The sequence below is a fragment of the Myotis brandtii genome, unplaced genomic scaffold (genome assembly GCF_000412655.1).
Source record: "Myotis brandtii unplaced genomic scaffold, ASM41265v1 scaffold566, whole genome shotgun sequence".
Lineage (NCBI taxonomy): Eukaryota > Metazoa > Chordata > Mammalia > Chiroptera > Vespertilionidae > Myotis > Myotis brandtii.
Genome location: NW_005370110.1, coordinates 342,275 through 362,670, shown reverse-complemented (window position 1 = coordinate 362,670; position 20,396 = coordinate 342,275). Strand labels below are relative to the sequence as shown.

General features: G+C 38.5%; 2 protein-coding genes across 11 annotated transcripts in view; both read right to left on the bottom strand.

Annotated features, from left to right (window-relative positions):
• The window catches only part of ZC3H11A (zinc finger CCCH-type containing 11A), a 34,627-nt gene that overhangs the window by 13,861 nt on the left and 370 nt on the right, over window positions 1–20,396 (bottom strand). For 2 of the 10 annotated variants that reach the window (XM_014549676.1, XM_014549678.1), the window contains exons 2-10: window positions 19,924–20,128; window positions 14,777–14,830; window positions 13,365–13,424; window positions 12,811–13,009; window positions 11,625–11,744; window positions 3,514–3,637; window positions 1,865–2,068; window positions 1,639–1,755; window positions 63–143 (exon numbers count right to left, since the gene is read on the bottom strand). In XM_014549676.1, coding sequence (XP_014405162.1) covers window positions 63–143; window positions 1,639–1,755; window positions 1,865–2,068; window positions 3,514–3,637; window positions 11,625–11,744; window positions 12,811–12,864 — 700 coding nt within the window. In that variant the 5' untranslated portion in view covers window positions 12,865–13,009; window positions 13,365–13,424; window positions 14,777–14,830; window positions 19,924–20,128. Of the gene's footprint in view, window positions 1–62; window positions 144–1,638; window positions 1,756–1,864; window positions 2,069–3,513; window positions 3,638–11,624; window positions 11,745–12,810; window positions 13,010–13,364; window positions 13,425–14,765; window positions 14,831–19,923; window positions 20,129–20,396 lie in introns of all 10 variants that reach the window. The other 8 variants (XM_005878574.2, XM_014549680.1, XM_014549681.1 and 5 more) reach the window with 6 other exon arrangements.
• Window positions 14,837–19,916, bottom strand: ZBED6 (zinc finger, BED-type containing 6). Its single transcript, XM_005878573.2, has one exon. The coding sequence runs from the start codon at window positions 18,896–18,898 to the stop codon at window positions 15,956–15,958; it is 2,943 nt and encodes a 980-aa protein (XP_005878635.1). The 5' UTR covers window positions 18,899–19,916; the 3' UTR covers window positions 14,837–15,955.

Sequence of the window (20,396 nt, the reverse complement as noted above, 5' to 3'; positions counted from 1 at the left end):
GAAGTGTCCTAATTATTCTTCTCTAGCAACACTCAATGATCTAGTCAAAACTGATAACTTACCACCTTGCTTCTTGGACTTTTCCTTCATTTTCTTTGACTTAATTTCCTCAAGAGTTTTTATTCCAAAATTCAAACATTCACCTGGGAAAAGCAAAGAGAAATCACATGAGGTACTATCACCTTTTTCACCTTTGCATTTTATTTGTACACGAGAGGCCCAGTGCACAAGTTTGTGCACATCGAAAGGAAATTAGAATATTTTAATATCGTTGTCTGCCCTTTCTCTATAACAGAAGTGTCAACCAAATTCACAATTGACAGTGACAGATTGAAACACACGCATGTGATTGGTGCCAGCAAGAGCTTTATATGTATTGCACACGTGCAAGTCAATTTAGCCTTTTATATATATAGAATAAACTTGCTTAATTACACCTGATTTCTGATTTAGCTAAACTTTTTCCAGCCCAGTGAAGCACCTCAACTTCTCTTTCAGGTAACTGTCAGCCAACACAGCAGTAAATAATCAACACGAAGCAGATTATTATTGTAGATCATGAAGTGAGAACAAAGGGTAAAATATTTAACTGCAGCAGTGTTTGACTATATTCTGTGCAGTGTGAAAACCTGAAGTCATTTTCAAGGTCCACCATTTCTTACTTTTCAGTCGGTTCAAGTCTAAGCTTTCTAAATCTCGGTTTTCCGGCTAATGAAAATAGGATTCCATCAAGTCTCCTATCTATCTACTCCAGGACTTCTGTGAGGATCAAATGAGATGAGGCACAGGAAAACGCTTCACAAACATTTGGTTAAAGTGTAAAATGTTTCCACTTGGCTATAAAGCAAGTCACGTTCCTGGGCTGAAGAAACTCCAAGGAGGCTAGTCGCTAGGGAGAGGAAGCTGGGTGTTGCTACATGACGTCATTACCCGGCGCCCACAGCCACCATTTCCAGGCTGGCCTGGACTGTGGGCCTCATTTTGTGTCATGGGGGCTTGGCAGTGTTGGCTGCGATTTGGGGGGGAGTTGCTCCGGGGTAGTGGCAGGGCCTGTGTCCCACTTGGGGAAAGCCAAGTGTTGCTTTGTGGGCACCAGGTCCGTGATGCTGTTTCTCTGTAAATGGCCAGTGTGCGTCACAGCAGCTCCTGCATTGAGTGGCTGCCCCTGGTGGTCAGTGAGCGTCATAGTGACCGGTCAGTCAGTCAGACACTCAGCATATTAGCCTTGTAGATACATAGACAGCAGGTGCTCAGATGTTTTCTAACTAAGAGGAAGTATGTTTGAAGTTTATATTTATTGTTGAAAATATTACAGATGTCCCCCCTTTTTTTCCCATTGACCCCATCTACCCTGCACCCACCCCACCCAGGCCTTCACCACACTATTGTCTCTGTCTTATATATGCATATAAGTTCTCCAGTTAATCTCTCCCCACCCCCTCACCCCTACTTCCACCTTCCCTCTAAATTCATCATTCTGTTCCATGCTTCTATGTCTCTGGATCTATTTTTGTTCATCAGTTTATTTTGTTCATTAGAACATGAATTAAATTGCAAAAGTATTTAAAATAGTTTGGACATTCAATAGTGTTGCAAGATTTAAGAGCGGGAGCCAGCATTGATACAGCCTCCTCTTACCTTGTTTTAAATTGACCCCGGGTTTCCGGGCAGAAGCCCCTCGTAATCCATTATGAACTTCAGGAGTTGGTTGCAGGGTGGGTGTTTTGGTTTCATCACCTTCCTCAGAAAACTGATCTATATTAACATTTAAGGCAAATTTTCAATTAAAAACAGGCCTAGAGCTTTAATTCTAATTCATTAAGTGATCTTGATCACTTATTTGCCATAAAGAACTAAAGCATACCATCATCGTCTTCATCATCATCTGCAGCATTGATCACAACTGGTGGATGTGTGGGGCTAGGAACATTTTCTGAACTTTCTACTTTCATCACACTTCGCAGTTGAGGGGAGGGATTGGACTGGACAGACAATTTGTTTTGTTGAACTGTGAGCTGGGAAGCCTTCACTTCCTCCTCTGGTGACTCAGGCACAGTGGGCAACACAGCTAGATATGCAAAATTAGTCATCAATTAAAAACCAAAGATATAATCCCATATCATCAGAACACCCTCACCAAAAGTTTGGTGCATTTTCCTTATGAGCACTTAATGTGTTTTTATTTAACATCTCCATTTTCCCAATTAGGTTCTAAATTTCCAAGGAGGGAAAACTTGGCTTTTAGTTAACTTTTTACTGTATGAAAGTACATTCAAAGTGGGCATTCAAAATATAGATTATACAGGAGGCTAGATGCATAGTGACTATAAATTCTACACATGTAATTTTAATATTGTAATTTTCCTTCCTTAAATAAAGGTGAAAATATATAGCCATCAAAATTTAATCACATAGTAGATGTGGTTTTCAAATGGCTGATCATTCCACTAGGAAATCACTTTATAAGACACTCTGGAAATAAATACTAGCTTTTGGTAGGGCATAGTTTTATTTATTTTATTATTATTTTTTAAATATATATTTTATTGATTTCAGAGAGGAAGGGAGAGAGAGAAAGAAACATCACTGATGAGAGAATCATTGATTGGCTGCCTCCTACACCCCCCCCACTGGAGATGGAGCCCGCAAGCCGGGCATGTGCCCTTGACTGGAATTGAACCTGGGACCCTTCAGTCTGCAGGCTGACACTCTATTTACTGAGCCAAACCAGACAGGGCGTGTAGTTCTGTAAAAAGCTGGATAGCAAATATTATAGGCTCTACAGATCTCTCAACTACTCAACTATGAAGCAGTAGCACAAAATTTGGCCATAGACAATATGAAAATGAATGGGGATGGCTTCATTCCAATAAACCTTATTTTATAAAACAGGTGGAGGAAGAGATCTGCCAAACACTCTGAGAGAATCAAGTTTCTTTCAAAAACCACTGCCCAGCCATAATAGGTCAGTTGGTTGGAGCATGTCCCATGCAACGAGGCGTTGTTGGTCCAATTCCCAGTCAGGGCACACACCTGGGTTTCGGGTTCGATCCCTGGTCGGGACACGTGCGGAAGGCAACCAATCTGTTTCTCTCTCACATCCATGTTTCTCTTTCTCTCTCTACCCCCCTTCCTCCTCTTTCTCTAAGCATGACCTTGGGTGAGGACTAGAGAGAGAAAAAAAGTCAAAAAAGCCTCTATGGGTCTGATAAGAAAATGGGAATGAAGTAAGCTCTAGTAATCTAAACTGTAACGCCAAGCACTTATGAGGCACATGGCTTTTGGCAACAGGATTGTGACTCTGCTACTTACTGGTTTATAACTGTACAAATCACCTAACCTTAATAAAGTTGGGTTCCTTCATCTGTAAAGTGGAAATAATACCGTAAAGTGGAAATAATACCTCTCTCTCACACTAGAAAAAGAAGGCAAGTATATAAAGTACTTTATACAGTGTGCATAGTAGGTGTTCATTATATAGTAATTATTCTTTTAAAATTAAAAACATCTCACTTTTGCTTGGAGGTAGAAAAAGGCCATCCACATAACGTCCGCTCTTGTGATGAAAAGCGCAGTTTAGTTTTTGACATCCCACTGGTTGATTTTCCCAATAACAAGGAATCTCACTCCGTTTTTTCTGCAAGAGGGAAAAACATAGTTTCCAAATAAAAATGAAGTGTGACCTGTATTAATTTGTTCATCTGTTTTTGGGGGATTTTGTTAGTGACAATGAAGGGGAAGATAGAGTGTTGGAAATATTCTATTTCTTGATCTAGGACTAGGTGCTGGTCAAGTAAGTATATTATTCACTTTGTGAAAATTCTATATATACTTTAACAAATAGTTCAACGAAGAAAAAGGAACTGGTAAACATTCTGAAAAGTAACTAACCTCTGATTAATAACCTGCATTATTTTGGATGTCTCATCATTTTAAGAGCCTAAGGTTTAAAATTCCCGGAAAGAATAGCAGCATTATTTCAGAAATTTTAAAATATGGAGGAAGGAAACATAGAAATAATGGCCATTACAAAAAGATCCTTAAATGTATAAAAAAGAGCAAAGATCAAAGTCTACTACTCAGACTGATAATACAGTGTTGTTAGGGATGCGAAAGAATCATGCAATCCCATATACTTATAATGAAAATATAAAGTAGCTCAATAGCTTTAAAAGGCAATTGGCAAAAACTGTTTTAAAAATTTATGTCTTGAATTTACTGCCACATGTACAACTTTCCTATTTTCTAAAAGTACGGCAAATACCTTTACCTCTGGATAAAATATCTTAGTTCCGGTTACATCCAAAAGTAGGTGTATTAGCTACCATTGTGTTTTAGATAAGAATAATTACTCAACCCCTTCCTCAAGGCAGAACCTAGTATCAATCAATCTTCCTTGCTCCTAAGTCTGTCTTTCCTTAAGGTTTTACTCCTTTCCTGGAAGCAATTTTCAAATTACTAGATGCCTTCTATACTAGCAGCCTCCATATACACGAATCACATGACATTTATTTGATCTGTTTAATACACTTACTGGATTTTGTTTCTAAATGAAAATAAAACACAAACAATAAAGACAACTTGGAAAATAGAAATAAATGCCTGTTATACTATTACCTAAAGAGAATCACTTATTTTGGTATAGAATTCTTTTACTTAAAAAATGTAAATGTGTAGATGCACACTTTAAAAAAGGTTATTTCATATAATCCTGTACATTTTTCATTTAGCAACAAATTCTCCACAGTAACGTTCTCCAACATGATTATTTCTTTAAATTTTTTATAGGTAATACAGCACATAGACCAAAGGTATACAGAGTAAGGTTCCTATAAGCTTCTGATCACAATATTTGTATCAACTGATCAATATATAATGTTGTTTTATGTGTTTGTGTTTAAAGTCACCTTACTTAATATGTATTGTTGCCCAGCAGGCGTGGCTCAGTGGTTGAGTGTCGACCTATGAATCAGGTCAAGGTTCGATTCCCAGACAGGGTACATGCCTTGGTTTCGGGCTGATCCCCAGTGTGGGGCATGCAGGAGGCAGCCGATCAATGATTCTCTCTCACTATTGATGTTTCTCTCTCTCCCTTCCTCTCTGAAATGTTAAAAAAATATTTTAAAAAAACATATTGATTCACTAATATTGAACTCTAGGCCAACACACTATAAGTCATACTTGAATGAGGCTTTATCTATTACACATACTTTCTTTCCTGTGCTTAGGAACATTACATAATACTGCAGCACTATTCTTGGGGCCATTTTAAATTGGAAAATCACCAACAAAAGGGGGAGGGGCACTAAAATAGGCCACAAAAAGGACACTTGTTTACACTATGAGAGCTGAAACAAGAAAAGCAGAGCATTGTTTTGTTTGATCTCAGCTGGAAATGAGGTGCCTCAAGAGACTCACATTTTTAGTGACCTGCACATGTCTGACTGCCAATCAAAGCAAGTATTACTTCAGAGGTTACAAATAAATTTTAGCGAGTAGACAAATTTTCAAATATGAAGCCCAGGAATAATAAAAATTGACTGCATACAGAAGGGGTTACAGTAAAATGGCCCTTTCTCAATCCTGTTCCCACCCCAACAGCCATTGTAAAGTTTCTTTTATACTTCTATTTTTAAAATGCATATACAAGTAAAAATAAATACAAATTATTTTCCCTCTCTCTTTTTTTACAAATGGTAGCATATTACACACCTTATTCTGACCCCTTTTCACTAATAATATATTCTGATCTTTCCGTGTCAATTTAAATAGTTTCCCTTTTAAAATTTTTTGTTTACAGCTACCCAGCACACCACTGCATGAATAGAGTAAAATTTTATTTTAAATGAAGGTTAGGTTGCTTCATACATTTTACTAATACAAATTATGCTACAAAAAGTAATCTGTATCTCACTTTGTACATGGGAGCCATAGGTATAATAGTGTAAGATGCTGCAGCCAAATAAGCCTCTGTGCAGAATAGTTAACAGAGCAGCCCTACAGCTGCTACCCTTAGACAGCCTTTCAAGGGTGGCCCTTGGCTGGCATTGGAAACTCGGCACTCAGAATGTGCCCTAGACTGTTTGTGGAAATACAGCTTATGCTGAACACCTCCCATCCTTTTGGGAGTCTGGAGTTTGGTATGTGGTAGAGGGTGCCTAAGCAACCTGCCCCAATAAAAACTTTGGATCTCTCATGGGCTTCCCTAGGCAGAAACATCACATAGGGGACAATTTGCATATTAGCCTTTTATTATATAGGATTACATAGGATGTGGCAAAAGAGGCTTTGCAGGTGTAGTTAAGTTGAGGATCTTCAGATGGGGAGAGTATCCTGGATTATCCAGGTGGGACCAATATAATCACAAGAGTTCTTATAAGACGGTGGTTCTCAACCTTGGCTGCACATTAGAATCACCTGGGAGTCTTTTTAAAATCCTGATTTCTGGGCCTCATCCTCCGGAAATTCTGTTTCTTTGTTATGGGGTGGGGCCACAACATTAGTAACAAAGAAACAGAATTTCCGGAGGATGAGGCCCAGAAATCAGGATTTTAAAAAGATTCCCAGGTGATTCTAATGTGCAGCCAAGGTTGAGAACCACTGTTCTAGAGAATCTCTAAATGTAGTTCTTCTTAGAGACCCTGACACTTAGAGATCTTTCCTAGGAGTTGTGCCAATTTACAAACTATGCCAGCAGTGTTACAATATGACTTTTCAAAAGTTAGAGTATTCCTTTCTCTGAATGTTAGTGAATTCCCTGCTATTTGGAAGACAGGCAGCATAGAAGACAGTTAAGAGACTATAAACCTGGGACCAAACTAGAGTAGCTATATAAGCCCAGACGTCCAAACTGCGTATTTAGTCTCTTCCTTCCTACAAGACCCCTCAAACAATTCAGACCAAAGTCATTAGGTAAGGCTGAGAGAGGCAGGCATTCATGCTGGAAAAGGGAAGGGTATGTGGCCCAGAGCAGGGAGTTAGAGCCGGACTGAGGTGAGGAGTCTACTGGACAAGGTGGGACTGGCACAGGTGTCAGAACTCACAGGAGTTGGTATGACATTTGCATAAGAGGATGGCCTGGCACAGTGTTGGAGCCTGAGCAGCATGGTAAGGCGAGCAAGACTTCTGTGCAGAAGGGATCCCAATGTAGTTAAGTTAAGGAGGGTGTACTTATGGAGGGTCTTCCCAGAATCAGCCTCCAAGACCAACCAACAGGAGAAAGGTAGGGTCTTCCTGAGTGGGGACCAGGTGCAGAGTTGGAGAACAAACAGGGTGAGAGTGAGCACCTCACATGGGAGGGCTGTCCAACATAGTATCAGAGCCCAAGGATGTGGAATAGAATGCTGAGGTCCAAAAAGGCTGAGGAAGGAGTCCTCACAGTGAAGCATGGGGGAGACCTGGTACAGGTGTTGGCATTGACATAAGGTGAGAAAGGTGTCCCTGTGGAGAAGCAGCCTCAGGTGTGATGTCAACACCTGAAGATGATTAAAAATGGTGGCAGAGTAAGTGGATGCTGCACGGACATGCTCCCAGGAACAAACTGGAATTACAACTGAAATACAGAAAAACTTCCTGAACAATCAACGAAAAACTCACAGGAGAGAACCCTGACACCCAAGGACTGAAAGTGGAGACCGCACAGAGACTGGTAGGAAAGGGCTGGCTGGACACCCACAGACGGCAACTGAAGTCCTGGAGAAATATCTCAGCTGTGGGGGAGTGCCACTGAGAACTCTGGCATCTAATCCCCAAGCTGGGTCCCCCAGCAGAAAGCACCAAAAATAAAGAGGAACCCACATACCATCTGGCTATGAACAGCAGCGGGGGTGCTGTCTGCCAGGGAGTAACAGATGAAAACGCAGGCATCCTCTTAAAGGTCCAATGCACAAAAATCCCTGTGGAGCCACCCACCTTGTGCTCCAGCAGAGGGAGGGCAGAGTGCACTGGAGCTTTGTGAGCAGAAGCCAGGATTGGGAACACAGGGGTTAAAGCTCAGAAGGCAGACACCCCCAGTTTCCTGTTCTGAGTCATTCCCTCACACAGTGGAGGACATCTTTTCCACACAGACATTTGCCTTGCGTGGATGAAGACAGTTGACACACCCTATTGGAAAACACCTTGTCCTGAAGCCACTTGAGAGATTAAAAATAACAATTAGCCTCCAGGCAGAAGCAACTGCCCCACCCTGTTGAAAAAAAACTCACCACACCTGAGGCCAACTGCTTGGGGGGTGGGGGGCAATTCAAGTCCGAATCCTATCAGTCTGTAGGCAGAGGCAGTCTCTGGAGGCTTTGAGTCTTTACCTGATCTAATTAGTCAGAAACAGACTTTAACACTGTCCTGCACTAGAGATTGAGAAGTGTAGAGGATCTACCTAATACAGAGGCACAAACCCAGACAGACAGCCAAAATGAGGAAACAAAGAAACAACCCCCAAATGAAAGAATTAGAGAATTCTCCAGAAGAAGAGATAAATGAAACAGAGATAAGAAATTTATCTGAAACAGAGTTCAGAGTAATGACTGTTAAAAAAAGCACAACAGCATGAAAAAAGATATAGTAACTATGAAAAAAGAACAGTCTGAAATAAAGAATGACATAACACAAATAAAGAACACACTGGAAGGAATACACAGGAGATTAGGGGAAACTGAGGATCAAATCAGTGAATTAAAAGACAGAGTTGAAAATATCACTCAATCAGAGAACCAAAAAGAAAAAACAATTAAAAAACAGGAGGACAGCTTAAGGGAGTTGTGGGACAATGTGAAACGTAACAATATTAGAATAGTAGTATGCCAGAAGAGGCAGAAAGGGACAGAGAAGGTGTTTGAAGAAATGATAGAAAACTTCCCTAACCTGGTAAAGGAAAAAGTCACAAAAGTTCAGGAGGCACAGAGAACCCCAAACAAGAAGAACCCAAACAGACCCATGTCCATACACATCATAATTAAAATGCCAAAAATTAAAGACAAAAAGAGAATCTTAAAGGCAGCAAGAGAGAAGAAAACTGTTACCTACAAAGGAGTTCCCATAGAGCTGACACCTGATTTCTCATCAGAAACACTACAGGCCAGAAGGGAATGGCATGAAGTACTCAAGGTAATGGAAAGCAAGGATCTGAGACCAAGATCACTATATCCAGCAAGGCTATCATTTAAAATAGATGGTCAAATAAAGAGCTTCCCAGACAAAAAAAGGCTAAAGGAGTACATCACCACCAAGCCAGCATTACAAGAAATGCTAAAGGGATTGCTATAATGAGAAGAAACAGAGAGAGAAACCTAGCCATACAGAATTAAAATGGCAATAAATAAGTACCTATCAATAATAACCCTGTGTAAATGGACTAAATGCTCCAATCAAAATGCATAAGGTAGCTAAATGGATACAAAAACATGACCCAACTATATGCTGTCTACAAGAGACCCACCTCAAAACAAAAGACACACACAGGATGAGAGTGAAGGGATGGAAAAATATTTTCCATGCAAATGGAAAAGAAAAAAAGCTGGAATAGGAATACTCATATACAACAAAACAGACTTTGAAATGAAGGCCATCGTTAAGAGACTAACCCTGGTAAACATATATGTACCCAATATTAAGAGCACCTAAATATATAAAAAAACTTCTAGCCCTTATCGGTTTGGCTCAGTGGATAGAGCATCGGCCTGCGGACTGAAGGGTCCTGGGTTCGATTCCAGTCAAGGGCATATACCTTGGTTTCGGGCACATCCCCAGTGGGGGGTGTGCAGGAGGCAGCTGGTCGATGTTTCTCTCTCATCAATGTTTCTAACTCTCTATCCCTCTCCCTTCCTCTCTGTAAAAAATCAATAAAATATATATTAAAAAAAACTTCTAGAGGACTTTAATGGAGAGATTGACAACAATACAGTCATACTGGGGGGCTTTAACACCCCTCTGACTTTACTGGATAGATCATCCAGACAAAAACTTAACAAGGAAACAGAGACTCTAAAGGACACAGTGGATCAGATGGACTTAACACCTAAGAGGTAGGAAGAGACTGGAATACAATATTGGATTACATAACCAGGGGACTGATCAAATAAGTAATATTAAGGAGAATGAAAGCCAAGTTTCTAACTTTCAGAAAAGAGTTACAAGTGGGGAAAAGTAGAAGCCTATTTGTGAATTGGAGGTATCTATGTGATCTCACGATTTTCCATACAAAAGCAGGAAGTAATAACTAATGATGTAAACATGTGTATGTATATACATTTATGTATTTCCTCCTTCTGTCCACTGTAGGCCTAGAAGCAGTAACAGTCCAGGAGCAGCTCAAAGCTCATTTCCATATACTACTTTTCACTAAAAGGAACCAAAGCTCCTTGGAGATATGGTTGATTCCAAAACTAGAGGAGGAAAAGTACAGGATGAGCCTAGAAAGTCTTATTAAGCCAGAAAGCAAAGAGGTATTTGAAGAATGATGGAAACATCCAAAAGACACAAAAACCAGCTTGAAGGGCTCTTACTGGCCAAATCTAGGTCTATTTGAGGATAAAATATAATAACAATGAAGTACAACACATTGAATAAAATAGGAAACCATGAATTTGCACAAATAAATCACTGAAAAAAATGGAAAGTTTGATAAGAAATGGGATTATTATAGGTTCTCAAATTACTTCTCCATAAAATGCTTATTACAAAAAGAAAAACTTTATAGTAAAGCAGTCTGGTAGATCTACCTTAATGAAATGATCACTAACATCACCAGTGATGGGATAATTAAAATTGTATGCCACCTGTCCTGGGGCCAGGTGGCTCAGTTGGTTGGAGCATCGTACCATACACCAAAAGGCTGTGGGTTCGATGTCCTTAGGTGAGGATTAAAAACACACACTGTATGTCACCTAATAATGGTATACAATGAGAAGAGTATCAACTCTGATGTTCTTGCCAAAAGTACAAACCCTGAATTTAATCATGAGGAAATATCAGACTAACCCTAATTGAGGGACAGTCTACAAAATAAGTGACCTGTAACTAAAAGTGTCAATGCCAATGAAAGGCAAGCAAAGATTGAGCAATTATTCTAGACTGAAGGTGACTGAAGTCATGACAACTACATGCAATACTTGATTCTGGACATGCTCCTTCTGAAATAAAAAACATTATTGGCACATGGCAAAACTTGAGTCAGATCTGAGAATTAAGTGAAGGTAATATATCAATGTTAATTTTCTATTTTAAAGGTTGTATAATGGTTATATAGGAGAATGTCCTTCCTATTTGTAGGAAATACTCATGAAAACATTTGGAAGTGATAGGGAATGTCAGTAATTTATTCCCAAATGTCTTAGAAAAAAAGTTTTATATTGTACTTGTAATTTTTCTCTTAAGTTTGAGATGGTTTGAAAATAAAGAGATGTAAATACTCCCAATATAGTACATACATAATTTTTATACATTAGATATTTTACCAAACTGCCTTTCAGAAAAATTATACCAATTCATACTCCAAAACATGTAGATATTAAGTGAGCATTATAATAATGACAGAAATTTCATTGGATCATTTTTAAAAATTTAACTCACATATCATATAAAATGTCATCTCCCCCTTATATTTTTTATAATACAAATTCAAAACTTACATCAATCTCCATGTGCCGAAACCTGCACACCTGTCGAAAACAGCGTCCTTCTTGCCATAATGTGCAAACAGTTTCATTTCCTAGTGCAGCTTCACAGTGACGGAATGGACAGCTGTCACCCTGTCAACAAAGAGAGTAATACAGAAAAGAACTGTGAAGCTGAAATAGATCTCAAGTGAAATGTTCATTATAATAGTTTCCTGGCATCTAGACAAATAGAAAACAGTAAGGAGAGACAGACAAGAAAGAAGACACCTGAGACGGGATAACAAAAACAATCAGAGATCAACAAATTTATAATTTTCTACAACCTATTTCCTGACACTACCCTTCATCTTATGTGACAACAGGAACGAGACAAGCTGAGAGATGACATAAATTAAAAAAGACAAGTGGGAGTATTAGATACTCTTTAAAAATACATTATACTGTTCATCTTTAACTGTTTCATACATCCCAACTAATGTGATTAGTTTTTGAAAAAAGGCCAGAAAGGAAGTTAATAGATAAAGATTTAAATATAATTCTATGCTTCACTCCATACTTTATACATGATATTATCCAAATACTACTGTTGTGCAAAGTGCTATATGAGATCAGGGCTTTGCTCGAAACTGTTAATTTTAAACACAGCATCAAGATGACTAAAGAAAAGTTTTTGTAATAACATGTACATTTATAGAATTAAGTCATAAAGGAACAACAGAAAATAGCAGAATGATCTAAATGGAGCTGCAGTACAACCAAACAGAAAACAAGGAAGTTTTGATAAAAAACAGAAAAGCTACAAAAGCATATTTAGTAGATGGCTTCAGTATTCAGCAGGAAATCTGAAGGTGAATTCAACTCATAGCAGTTTCTAGAAGTACAATACAACCCACAGGAAACAAAATCAAAGTTGGTAAGCCACAGGCCAAAGTGCTCCTAATTCCAAAGGCACCCTGAACAAATTAATTATAGGTAAGAAACCTTTACACTTTTGTAGAACATGAAGAACATAAAACGAAGAGGAAAACATAAAGAACGAATTCACCTAGGAATGCTATCCTTTACTAAAAAACTGACAGCAGATAATAAACAGTGCAGAAAAACAAAACATGAAAACAACTTAGTGTACTGAAAATACGTCTTCAATTTTATTAGGGGAATCATAGAAAGAACTGATTTTAGAGATTTCAATTCTTACTTTGGTACATGTAGAATAGAAAAAAAAATAGCAGTCTTCTCCTTGATGAGGCATGCTGGCTAGATCCTGAGATCAGGAATGGCTTCTTGAAAACAAGCCACGGCTTCCTCAAGGTGAGGACCAGCTTCAAGTCCTCTTGAAATGGATTTAGTCTTCCAAAAGACAACTCAATCACAGAAATCGCCTTTAAAATGTAATGCTAAAATGAGGAAACAATGAATTAAAGTATTTCAGGTAAAATCTTCCAAGTTCTTCCTCCAAATCATCTAATGAAATCACATTGTTAAAACCAAATTTTAATAGTATTTACCTATACAAATGGAATTACAGGGAGATTTCACCTTGGCTATAATGTTTTTACCTTTTTTTAAATGTGCACATATTATCAAAAAAAGGAAAGGGGGTGCCTTTATTCCCTAACCAAAAGCTTGTAAACAATTACAAGAAAAAAAAGTTTTGATGATGGTTAATTTCTGACTAATCCAGGAAAATTATGCCTTAAATTACAAAAATGTTTATCCCTTTAATGAGAAAAACCCAATTTCCACACTTACATTAGCTGGTTGCTCTCAACAGGAACATCTGTGTCTTCACTGAGTTCCAATCTATCACGCCTGTAGGTCGAACCAACACTCAATCCATGAATTAATAATAATGAGGCAGAAAAAAATTTCCTCCTCACATTGCCAAGGAAACCTCTCAGCCACAATTCAAACACAGGATGTGTTTTTAAAACATTTCCCAACTATTGGGAGATTAAGTCCATTCGAACAACCTTTGTCAGACTGGAGACAGCTATGGCTAGTTATCTCCTCAAAATAAAAACAAAAACAAAAAACAAACAAAAAAGTTCATTTAAAGATGAACTTGAAATTCAAAGGATTATTTTTTTAAAAAAATCCATCTTCCATAGTCGAACAATATAATTTAAAAAGAAAAAAAGAAAGAGAAAAAATAAAAAGAACACCAAAATTCAATAAGATCCAATTTCTGGTCTTCAAGATTTCTTCACCTATTAAGAAAAAAACAGAAACCTTCCCCCATCTTTATTATCTGTATAATAAAAGCACACTTGTATGTAAAAATATAAAGTGTTTTATGTACATAATATACATATATACTAACTGGCTTATACACACATACACACACACACATACACACAAATGTGTAGAAATAAAACATTTGGGTAAGTTTTCCCTTTTAAAATACACTACAAAAGCCTTTAGATTTGGGTTCATTATAAAAGTAGTGAACTTACTCTTATACCAAAGTATCATGAAGTATGTTACACAAAATTTTGCCCAGCCGGCAAAATAAAGATGAAGGGAAATCTTTACACATATATCAATGTGTACAATATGGATGCATGTATATCATTATCTTTTTCATCTTCACGGAGTGTTTAACCAAAAAAGATAGAAACGTATAGTTATAGAGTAACTACAGAGTGGTGCAGCAAGCTGTAGAAGGCAGAGCAGCATTATAGCCATACTGAGCTGGCACTGTCAAAATACAAAAAGCTTCTATTAAGGGAAGATTGTTTTTCTTTTATAGCAACCAGTGTCAACTGGCATGAAATTCAATATTGGCCCTGCAGAGGCTTGCTTATGCAGCCTAATTTCAAATTCTTTACTACTGATGGCTACAACTAAAGACGTTGCAATTATCCATTTACTCTAGTTAATAAAAGGGTAAACTTTTGAAGTTGAAATTTCATTCCACAATGGTACATTTACCATTTCAGAATTAAAAGAAAAAAGGCCAAAAAAAAAAAACCCCACCAAAAAACGATTTGATACATAGAAATGAATTCTAAATTTTGAAACCAGCCCAGTAACAAAGCAATTTTGATTCTCATGTAATAGATACTACATTATTTCTAGGCTAAATCTTGCCAAATACTATCCAAGACAAAACTAAAATAAAAACTTAAAAAAAAAAAAAAAAGGGGACACCTTTTACTCACACTTAATACTAGTCAATTTTCCAGGAAATTTTTGGGCAGGGAATATCCCCAAATCTAAAATGAAAAAAAGGAAAAATTGGGATCTTACATTAGTTATTCAGTCTGAAAATTTTAATAGACTTTTATTAAAAGTCATCATTTTCTGGCCTCCCAATCAATCATAGAAACAGAGTGGAAAGGAACCTTAAAAATCACTGAAATCCATTCTCTCATTTTACCAGTGAGGAAATGATTCCTAACACATGAAAATATTGATTGCTTATTTTTAGTTAAGAATTGAGGCCAAAACAATTTCGTAGTTAAGAATACGTAGTTATGAAGAATTCAGTATATATTAAAAAGTATTTAAGATCACTTAATATCGGAAAAACATTCTTTGGAAAATGGATACTAGGATTGTCAAAGTATGCTCATGTATGGGACTTAGACTTTAATTCCCATTCAATCTTTTTAAATTTTGTAAAACTTTTACTATGTCATTTACCCATAATTAGGCAAAAGTACCTATGCAATCTTTGTTTTTATACTATTTTAAAAAGGTTAAAAAAGGTAATTCAAAGATTAAAAGTAATTTTTCCTAATTGTAATGTTTCCCTTATATACAGATCCAATCCTATAAAGGGTAAACTCAGCTGACCAGTATGAGGAGGCAATTAGAAATTTCCAAATATAAAACAATTTTGTAGGTTTTGTGTTTGCCAAGCTTTAAGTACGACTCAGGGTTTTAAAAGAAATAGAAAAATGGGGGTGAAGGGGAGAAATACCAGCTTAGTATGTGTTTGTTTGTTTTTTTCAATTATCATTGGTTTTAGAGTAATCAAACTTTTCATGTTGGGAGAGATTTTTACTTAAAACCAATTACTAGTTCAGTTTACCAGTAAGAAATAGCACAAGGCCTTTCAATGCTGCACTATATTTTTTAAATAAAAAATATCTTTCTCTCAACTTGTGTAAACAAAATTTCATGTGACAGCCACATTGAGTTAGTACTGTGAAATCATTAAAGTTAATCTTCACTTTGCCAACATTACCTCTGAGGAATTTTCAGTCCTTTTTGTGTTTTCAGGTTTCCCCAGATTCATGTATAAAAAATAATTAGTTAACAATATGTAACAACTATAGCAATTAGAATACAGTAACAAAGCAAGAAGTTGCCCATTTTAAACGGAGAAAGGAAAATTAAGATAATATTTCTTTTTCATTGCTTTGAACAACTTCATTTTCAGGATCCCAGCTCAGAACCAATGTAGAATAATCATATTTAACATTTTTCAAGTTCATTTTCAGAAACATCAGCTGTTCTATATTGTCAAAGTCCAGGCTCATGGTCTGCTTTGGATGAAAGTGGCTATTTGCAGTAAAGATACATTCAGATTGCCAACTACACATAGGGCAGCTTAGATACTGAATGGCAACTTGGGTCAAAGCTGGCCATACGTTCACCTTCCTCTGCCAGTAAATCAAAGGGTCATCACCTCCTGAGATTTCTGAATACTTTTCTTTGAAGTATTCATCCACTACTGCTACAGCAGACGGAAACATGAAGCTTTTGCTTCCAATGCCAACATTATCTGCAGCTGAACTATCAACAGACCCTGAACTGGAGGTGCCTTCTCTTGTAGATGAAGTAAATGAGTCCATTTGTACTATAGCTGAGGGACCAGAAGCTTCTGAAGTTGCAATATGGCAGACCTCTGGTGAAGATTCCATATAATTACAAACTTCTTCTGCAAGGATCTGCTTATACATTTCTAAATCAGCACCTTGAGGGAAAACGTCTTCCAAACTATTTTTAAAGCAAGGATCTAACAAAGCAGCCAAGATACAGGGCTTAGATTTGAGCATGGCACTTAGTAGGGTGTCCGTTTCAAGTTTCAGAGATAAACTGTCCACCAGATTGAGGGCCTGTGTAATACCTCTGACTTGAAAATCTTCTCTGAGTTTCTGCAGGGAAAGGAGTAGATGATGGACTGTGGGTAGCACCTGATTCAATCCTGTGGTCTTCACACTAACTCTCTGGGTGGCCTCCTCAAACGGTTTAAGAATATCACAAACGTAAGTCATTAGGGTCCACTGAAGGGAGGTGAGTACAACTCCACTGGCTCTACCAAGACTATGGTGAACTGAATAGCAATGCTCCAAGAGCCATTTTAACATATAAAAGGTAGAAATCCAATGGCCAGTTTCATCCTGCTTCAAATTCTTCCACGGAAGTTGTCGATCATTTTGGAACTCTTGCAGTATCTGACGAGCCTTGACTGAATGACTAAAATGATGACAGGTTTTCCTAGCAGCCACTAACATGTTCTCAATGCTTTTGTGCTCACAGAAAAAATCCTGAATGATTATATTTAAACAATGCAGGAAGCATGGCACGTGGGTAAAACCACCATCTTTGATTGCATGTACCACATTAGAGGAATTGTCAGAAACAATGAAGCTAGGAATGAGGAAATTAGGAGAAAGCCACAGACCAATCTGGTCATTTAATTCTTGTAAAATGTTGGTTACCAAACAGTCTTTGGCCAAACCTGTTACACAAAGCACTGCCCATTTTCTAAAATCGGGGATCCAGCCATTATTGGAAGAAGGTGCAGTGTCTAAGGAGACCCAGTGTACAGTCACAATAAAATAGTCAGTGGATGGGTCATGGGTCCATATGTCCACAGTCAGGTGGATCTTTTGGCTTTGAACATTCTCCAAAGTTAAGAAAATTTTTTCTCTGACCCAATCATATAACTGAGGTACAGCCTTAGTGAAGAAGTAAGTCTCAGATGGTAACCTATAATCAGGGGCCACAATCTGCATGAACCTCTGAAAGGCTGGGGTTGAGAAGTAGCTGTAAGGATGCATATCTTCCACAATCATTTGAATAATCGCCTGACTTATTTGACTGGAGACTGAATTTTCACAATATGTTGTTTCTCTCTCCTGCGCAAGCATCAGAGTATCTTGTTCTGCAACAGGAATAGGACTCTCAGATATCCTATTTTCAATCTCTAACACAGGAGGTTCATCTGAATCAGAGTCACTAAGGTCTTCAGCTGTTAAATCTTGGCTGCCTGTAGACTTCTCTCCATTCGAAGTATCACTCAAGAGATTTCTCTCAGTCTCAGCCTCATCTAATCCATTTCCAACCGCACCACTGTCTTTGTTGGCAACAGCCCAATGGATGGGATGTGTGGCCTGCAGGTGTCGTTGAAGTGTTGAAGTTCCTAAGTGAGAACCTGGCCTACCACGGCTCACACTTCTTTTACATATATTACACACAGCTCTTGAGATGTGCTGAGGATCAGTATAAAAAAAATTCCAAACTGCAGATGTCTTGGCTCTCGTTCCAGGAATTAAGGCATGCTTGACAATGTTACTTTTGATGAGAAATCTCCCCCTTTCTGCCCTCAGGGCATCAGATACTGATTTATCCCGTTTCTTACCCATTCTATTATCGTTTAATGGATCAGTAGGAATATATTCAAAGCTTCCACTGCTTCCAGCAGAAGAGGGAGATAAAGGTACATCCAAAGTAAAGTCCTCCTCCCCACTAGTGACTCCAAATTTGTTGGCCCTCGTCCAGTGAGGTGAATGCCTTGCCTGCAGATGTCTTTGAAGAGTAGATGTCCCAAGATGGCTGCCTGGTTTACCCCGGCTAACACTTTTTTCACAGAGGTTACAAATAGCCCGCCAGGTGTACTGGGGGTCAACATGAAAGAAGTGCCATACAATGGAGGTCTTGGCTCTAGTACTAGGTAGGTAGATCTGTTTTTCTATATTGCTCTCAAAAAGACTTTCTTCATCCTGCTCAGGAGTACTGGAAGCTAACAAAGCAGGGGCATCTGCAACAGGCCTCCCAGATCCCAAATCCTTACTAAATTTTTTCACAAGGATCAGTTTCTTTCGTCGCCTTTTCCCCTTAATTCGCAAGCCCTTCTTTCTTTTCTTTTTAGCGGGCAATTTTGCCTCTTTATCCATTCCTTCTGCCACCATCTTTCTCTCTACCACATCTTCCTTATCTGTATTAGAATTAATAGGAACACATCCCAGAATTCCAGCACTACTAAAAGTGCTGCATCTTCCGCCAGGAGCGAGTGAGGAAACTGGTACACTTAGGGTACATACATTCATTCTCTTTATGCCTCCAAGATTCGTACCAGAATCTGTTAGTGGGTTTATTGCTCAAGAAGAAATACAGCTGTTCCTCTCTACTTGCATTACCTATTCTCCAATTTCTATGGGGAATCAAATTCCCTTTGGACCAATGACTTCCAAGCCAGGTTATTTTTGGAGGAAAAGTGACAGCAATGGAGAACATTCCCAAACTCTTTCTCAGAGGGCTTTAAGATCCCTTCTGACTTTCTGAGTTCTGAATTCAAATTGTCCAATCCACTCATGTTATAGAAAAAAGAACTGAGGCCCACTTTCCCAGAGTCATAAAGTTGGTCAGTAGCAGCTAGAAGCCAGGTTTTCCAAATCCCAGGCCCATGTTCTTTCTGCTTCATCAAGAACTATATCTGCTTGAAATGCCTTCACCTTTAAAAATGTGTTTTTATAAAGCTTCACAACAACATCAATTTCCATTAATCCTGAAATTAATTATTTTCAGGAAATTTCATTTAAACAAAAACATAGTGCATCATTCAACATTGATCATTTAGGACTGATTTGTCAATACAACCCAAAAAAGTCAATTATGAAATGCTAAATCAGACTCCACATACTGGTCATTAACAACAAATGATAGTTGACCCCTCTCAGCTCTAATTAACAGCAATACAATTTTTTAAATGTGGGTGGCAAAAATATATATATATATATGCTTTGTGGGTAAAATTAAAAATCAAGGTCACAAGATGTATTTTCAATTTACTTTCAATTAATCCAAGTTTAGTTTTAAGACACTTTCAGACTGCAGATTTATGGCCTGTACATGAGTAACTCATAGGTTGGACTCTACATGAGCAACAAAAACTAAAATGAGCTTTAAGCTACTTCCATTCCTTCTCGGTTGATCCCTCCCTTTCCCCCAATACCTACATACATTTACCCTAAAAAGCATCGCTACCACTAGATCCACAGCCTCCTTCTCAACGTCCAGAACCAAGGCCTGTAAGATGTCAATAATACGGGCCTTCCCCCAGAGGAATCCGCACCGCTTATGGGAGATTAGGGGGCGTTCTTCATTACGATTTCATCAATCCTACAAGGAGAACTGAAGTGTCCCTGTGGCTCTTGACTCCGATGCTGAGGGCTGGGGGTGGGCGTATAATTAAGATAAGGAAGGGGTGTAGGATACCGGAATAAGGTCGGTGGCTTTCTGTATGTGGAATTTGAGAAAACCTCCAAAGTAGTGAGACCCTGGAGAGGAATGAGAGTAGGTAAATTCAGCTCCTGGCGCTCAGGTTAACTTAAGCAGTGGGGGTCCGCTGAACTAGGGAAGCTATGGCCCCCCCAAAAAGCAATCTAACGTCAATTCTCGCTCCGGGAGTCGGGGAGCAAGGGGGGCTTTGAGGAGCTGCTCCGGGCTCCTAATTTCGCCAGCACCGGATGTGGGGGAGGGGAGGGAGGTGGCTGGGAAGGGAGCAGGCGCTGTGGGGGTGGGGTGAGGTGGGCTGGGAGCGAACCG